The sequence below is a fragment of the Microtus ochrogaster genome, assembly GCF_000317375.1.
Source record: "Microtus ochrogaster isolate Prairie Vole_2 chromosome 14 unlocalized genomic scaffold, MicOch1.0 chr14_random_1, whole genome shotgun sequence".
Classification (NCBI taxonomy): domain Eukaryota; kingdom Metazoa; phylum Chordata; class Mammalia; order Rodentia; family Cricetidae; genus Microtus; species Microtus ochrogaster.
The window spans coordinates 20,161,662-20,168,209 of NW_004949096.1; the positions used below are offsets into that span (position 1 = coordinate 20,161,662).

The 6,548-nt window shown below is 40.8% G+C and overlaps 1 protein-coding gene across 1 annotated transcript in view; it reads right to left on the minus strand.

The window, feature by feature from the left end:
* Nucleotides 1–6,548, minus strand: part of Fnbp4 (formin binding protein 4) — a 47,103-nt gene that overhangs the window by 14,608 nt on the left and 25,947 nt on the right. The window contains exons 9-10 of the mRNA XM_005364197.3: nucleotides 4,188–4,312; nucleotides 2,427–2,531 (exon numbers count right to left, since the gene is read on the minus strand). Of these exons, the coding sequence (XP_005364254.2) occupies nucleotides 2,427–2,531; nucleotides 4,188–4,312 (230 nt within the window). The remainder of the gene's footprint in view (nucleotides 1–2,426; nucleotides 2,532–4,187; nucleotides 4,313–6,548) is intronic.

Sequence of the window (6,548 nt, forward strand, 5' to 3'; positions counted from 1 at the left end):
AAAAAAAAAAAAGCCACTTCTTAAATGTATGTCTATTAAGGTGATATTTTGCTTTATTTAATAAAGTGTGACTACCTGCAGCGCTGATAGTTCAAATATGAATTCAGAGTTAATACTGTAAAACACATTTTTAAAATTTCAAAAGCTGGAAGTGGTAGTACAAGCCTTTAATCTCAGTTGAGGCCTGAGGACCTGTAAGTCTGAGGTTAGCCTTGTCTACATAGTGATCTCCAGGACAACCAGGATTGCAGAGACCCTGTCTCAACCCCTCCTCCACAAAACTATTTATTACTACTGTGTGTGGGGGTGTGAGTGATTTGCTCCAAGTGGAAATTTGAGGACAACTTTGTAGAGTTGGTTCTCCCACCTTATGGGTTCTGAGACAAAGGTCATCTCTTTTATTACTATTTATACCCACTGTGACATCTCCCTACCCACAAAACACATTTTGGGGTGGGGTTTGAGATAGGGTTTCTCTGCCCTAGCTCTCCTGGAACTCATCAGGATGGCCTAAATGTCAAGAGATTCATCTGGCATCTGCTTAGCACGTGCTGGGATTGAAGGCATGTAACACCACTGCCCAGCTACAAAACACATTTTTTTAAAAAATAATTTATTTTTATTTCATATGTGTTGGTGTTTTGCCTGCGTGTATGTCTGTATGAAGGTGATGGATCCTAGAGTTACAGTTGTTAGTTCCCCACGTGGGTGATGGGAACTGAATCCAGATCCTCTGGCAGAACAGTCAGTGCTCCCAATCACTGAGCCATCTCTCTGGCCCCATAAACACATTCTTAACAAAGAGTGCCATTCAAGCACTATTTATGGGCTATGGAGATAGCTCAGTTATTAAAGTTCTTGCCACAAGCATCAGGACCAGAATTAAGATCCCCACACCCCAAATAAAAGCCAGGCAAGCACCATGGCCCCCCTGAAATTACAACACTCAGAAAGTGGAGACACGCTGAGCAAGTTGGCCAAACATACCACAAGTATTGGTAAGCTCTAGACTCAGGTGAGAAAGTATCTCAATTAATAAGGTGAAATACAGTGGAGAACGGTTCTTAATGTTCAGTACAGGACTCTACTTGTACACATGCACATAGACATAGGCATGAACACCACCCAGGCATTAAAAACAAAACAAGGACTGGAAGCTGGGTGGAGGTAGCACACACCTTTAATTCCAGAACTCAGGAGGCAGAGGCAGCAGATCTCTGTGAGTTCAAAGCCAGCCTGGTCTACAGAGTGAGTTCCAGAACAGCCAGGGCTATACACAGAGAAACTCTGTCTTGAAAAACGAAAAGCAAAAACAACAATGACAAAAGAAAAACCCACAGGAATTGGAGAGTTGGTTTGGCAATTAAGACCTAAATTTGGTTCCCAGTACCCATGCCAGGTAGCTCACAGACACCTGTGACTCCAGCTTCAGAGGATTTGACGTCCTCTTCTGGCCTCTATGTGTATACAGACATCTAAATAAAAATCAAACTTTCAGGAGGGGAGTGGTGGCAAAAGCCCAGCACTCAGGAGGTGATGTAGGAGTGTCATATATCAATCTGTTGATTTCATTTGTTGAGTAATAAACAAACTGCTTGGGCTCATAGCTTAGAACATAGGTGGGTGGAGTAAACAGAGCAGAATGCTGGGAGGAAGAGGAAGTGAGGTAAGATGCCTCAGACAGAGACGACATGCTCCCTGCTCCCGAGCAGATGCACGTGATGAAGCTCCAACCCAGGATGGATGTAGGCTAGAATCTTCCCGGTAAGAGCGGTGCTCACAGATTATTAGAGATGGGTTGATCGGGTATCAGAATTAGCCAGTAAGGGCTAGAGCTCAAGGGCCAAGCAGTGTCTAAATGAATACAATTTGTGTGTTGTTATTTCAGGGCATAAGCTAGCCAGGAAGCCGGGGTGCTGGGGACGCAGCCCCACCGCTCCTATTACTACAAGGAGGCAAAATGCAGGCAGATCTTGTTGAGTTTGAGGCCAGCTTGGTCTATAGAGTAAGTTCCAGGACAACCTGTCTCAAAAAACAAACAAAACTTTCATAAACGCTAAATAAGCTGAGTGTGGCACAAGAGCCTTTAGTCCCAGAACAGAGCAGGAATTTCTAAATTTGAGACAGTCCTGGTCTGTACATTAAGCTCAGGCCAGCCATGGCTACATAGGTTCTGTCTCAGAAAAACAAAAACAAAAGGGCTGGAGAGATGGTTCAGAGGTTGAGAGCACTGGTTGCTCTGCCAGAGGTCTTGAGTTCAGTTCCCAGCATGGTGGCTCACAACCATCTGTAATAAGATCTGATACCCTCCTCTGGCCTGCGGGCATACATGCAGGCAGAACACTGTATACATAATACATTTTGGAAAAGAATAAATAAAAAATAAAACAACAAAGTGACAATTACGCCAAAACCAGATGAATTACCTCAGTCTGTAAGAGCAGCATGTGAAAATTGGAGATGGACTGCCTATTAATCCCTAGGAATTCAAATTTGCTTGTCAGGGTATTTGCCAGTTCTCCAATCTGAAACTGTAATAAAGAACAGAAAAAAATTAAACCAGAACTCGAGCATTCCTTCCTTCATTAATTTATTATTACAGATACTGGAAATTTATTAGCTGTACACAAATAACTATAGCTAGACATGCTTAGAATTCTATTTTATAATAAAATTCACATAAATAATAAAAATGTTTATCTACTCACTCTATTACAATGTATTCAAACAGCATAAATTTCAACAGCTGAACATAGATTCTAATCTTAAACAACCACATTTACATAAAGAGAATATCGAAATTGTGGTTGCTGCTAAGGCTGAAGTGATAAGGGAAATACTGGTCCAGTGGTAGAAACCATTCACACCACAAAATTGGGCTCTAAGGTACAGCTTGGTGACAATACCCAACATTGTACAGCTGAAATTCAGAAAAATAGTCTAACAGTCCTATACCAAAGAAAGAAAGATCTGTGATGTGACTATACACACACACATAAAACATCTTACTATAAATGGTAAATATGTCAACTATATCTTAAAATAACTGAAAGGAAAATATCACAAATGATATTCCAATATTGTCCAAATCTTCATTTACTTTTGCTAGAAAATCACATTCTCCCAGTCCCTTCTAGGTTGCACAATACAGAAAAATACATGCTACAGTTTTTTCCAACAAATCACATTTAAAGGGTCACATTAAATCAACAAACTAAGAATTTTAGAAAATAAATAAATAAATAAATAAATAAATCAGTCTATGTTAAAGAAGCATAGACATTTTTGGCTATATCTCTCAATACAGTGTACACCAGGTATGGTAGTACAGGCCAATAATCCCAGCACTCCTGTGGCTGAGGATGGAGGACTGAGTTCCAACCCTGCCTGAGCTCCGTGATACTGTTTCAAAAGAACCATTTTCAAATGGCCGTTAACGTAGTATTAGATGTAGTATGAGGTATTATAAGCAGCCCAGGTGTTTTAACATATATGGAGGATGTGCATTCAGTTATTTACAAATTAAGACTTAAACAGTTCAGATTTGGGCATAACCAGATGTGGTCCTGGTTATAAATCCCTGTGAATAGAAAAGAATCTCATGAGGCTACAAATGCAACTGGAAACAAATGTGCTTTCCTTTAAAGACAACCATTTCTTTTCTTTTCTTTTCTTTTTTGGTTTTTCGAGACAGGGTTTCTCTGTGTACCTTTGGTGCCTGTCCTGAAACTCACTTTGTAGACCAGGCTGGCCTCAAACTCACAGAGATCCGCCTGCCTCTGCCTCCCAAGTGCTGGGATTAAAGGCGTGCACCACCACCACCTGGCCTAAAGACAAGCATTTCACATAAGAATTAAATCTTTCCTCTTTTTAGTACTTGTAAATCAGAGAAGCCTATATTTCTTTCCAGCAAAGGATTAATTTCAATGAAAGTATTTACAATTTTCATACAACTTACTTCTCAGCATCATTCTTATTCTAGCCTTAAATAAAATCTTTTATTCTAACAAAATGAGAATTTTAGTTTTGAACACAATAAAGCTTATGACTTGCTAACAGAAGTTAGCAACAGTTTAATGGCTGAACCTGTAATCCCAGCATTTGGGATACTGATGCAGGAGTATCCCAAGTCTCAGGCCAGCCTTCTCCATGTCCACCTCCCCAGTGAAGATCACAAATACCCGTACTTTCAAATCCTGCTCTTCTTCTACTTTAGGTGCTATTTGGACTTTTATCTTCTCAGAAGACTCTTCTACTTCTGCCTCCTTGTCTGAATTTTCATCTGTTTTTTCAGAATTTTCAGCACCGATTGCTACAAAAACAAAAACACCATGAAATTAAGCCAACCCAGACAACCGAGAGCTCCAAAACACATTTTCTTCTCTTTGCAACTCTCTTGCCTGCTTTATCAAAGTTCTAATAACTCATCCATCAGCACCCAAGGTACCTTTTCTGGAAAGGCGACCACAAAATCCCATTGTTCTACTACCATGTTTACCTTAGAGTTTACGCTTTCCCTTTGTCTTTACCATCTTTCCTTCCATTTCTTACAAAAGCTAGGTATCAAACTAGGAATACACAGGATTCTTTACCAAATTGGGCGGAATAGGAAGAAAAGTTGGGCAGCATCAACTTCAGCTGCCAAGCACAGGTTACGCCTGTTAGTATCCCGGAACGGATATAAGGATCCTGAGTTTCAGGCCAGTCTGGACTATATAACAAGTCATCAATGCCAGTCATGGTGGTACATGTCTTTAGCTCCATCACTTAGGCAGAGAGGCAGGAGAATCTCTTTGAGTTCAAGGCCAACCTGGTCTAAACAGGTAAATACCAAGACAGACAGCCATACAGAACTCCCCCCCCTTTTTTTTTAAAATATTTATTTATTATGTACACAATATTCTGTCTGCGTGTATGCCTGCAGGCCAGAAGAGGGCACCAGACCTCATTACAGATGGTTGTGAGCCACCATGTGGTTGCTGGGAATTGAACTCAGGACCTTTGGAAGAGCAGGCAATGCTCTTAACCTCTGAGCCATCTCTCCAGCCCCCAGAACTCCCTTTAAAAAAAAAAAAAATTACCACCACCAAAAACTCGCCCCATTACTTTCCTGAAATCCTGAAGTGGCTAAGAACTGTAAGAACTTATAAGACCATCAAGATTCATATAGTTTGTCTATACCAATAGTCCCAGCCATTCTAGATGACAGCAGAGGCAACCTGGACAAGATCCCTTCTCTCCCATTATATGGCTTCACAACTGACATGGTAGCACGCACCCATGATCCCAACACTTGAGAGGTGAAGGGAAGAAAAATTAATTCAACACACCACCAAAACCCACACAGGGAGCTCTAGGCTAGACAGGGATACAGAGCAAGACATTTTACAAACTCTAAGATAAGATAAAATGAAAGTTAGAATATGATCTCACTTGGTAGCCCAGTCTATCCTGAAACCTATGGTCCTAAAACCTCTGTATCCTAAGTGTCAGAATTATAGAAACAGATAATGATACCCCTTAGGCTTTTTAAGTGATAATTAAAATAATATTCTATGTATGTGTATTGTTATGCCACTGTGCACACGTGGACATTAGAGAACAACTTTGTGAAGGTGGTTCTCTCCTTCTACATTTATATGGGTCCTAGGGATTGAACTCAAGTCATGACTGCATTGTTGGGCAGTAAATGCCTTTACCCACTGAGTCATCTTGCTAGCCCTTGTTTTTTCTACATTTTTAAATGATTTGAAACAAAAATCTATTAGTCTGACTTATTAACTTATAAAAATCATATTTTAGAAGTCTATCTAGTGGCAGGTGAAAAGCAATTTTAATTCTAACTGGAAGATTCTATAGGGCAATTAAACAAAAACTTAAGTTATACAGGTGTGAACTCTAAGACCCTAAGGCAGGTGGCTGTGAAGACTGTAGTGGGCTATCACCAAGCCACAGAACCTCAATGTTTACAAGGCACCCAGCAACCTCCTCAAGATTGGTGTGAGCAGCCCCCACTTCACCTTCCTATCATCAAGCTGAGGCTCTGTTAGAAGTCAATTAGAGAGCGTGAGGCTGTAGTTCCCCGGTCTCTGGGAAAGCATGTTTGCAGCAAGCGATGGAATATTGGACAACAATGTCATCAATGTAAACATCACTGGTCATCCTCTACCACAGAATGCATGTTGTCCTAACATGTTTGGACAGGAGTAAATAGATAAAAGCTATACGACCTGAATTTGGCCAGATTAATCTGTACCAATTAACACTGCTATAATATGCCTTGAGTATACAAAACTCACTCACATGCTCCCATTTATTTGTGGTTTTGGCAGTTGATAAGAAGTTAATATGGTTTAGTGAAAACTTCCTCATCCAGCTTCTAACCAGCTCTTTCTTGCTGTGTACATGTGCACGCTGTAGTCTCAGAAGCAGCTCTAAAAAACCTGCAAGTAGCCGGGCGATGGTGGCGCACGCCTTTAATCCCAGCACTCGGGAGGCAGAGACAGGCGGATCACTGTGAGTTCGAGACCAGCCTGGTCTACAGAGCT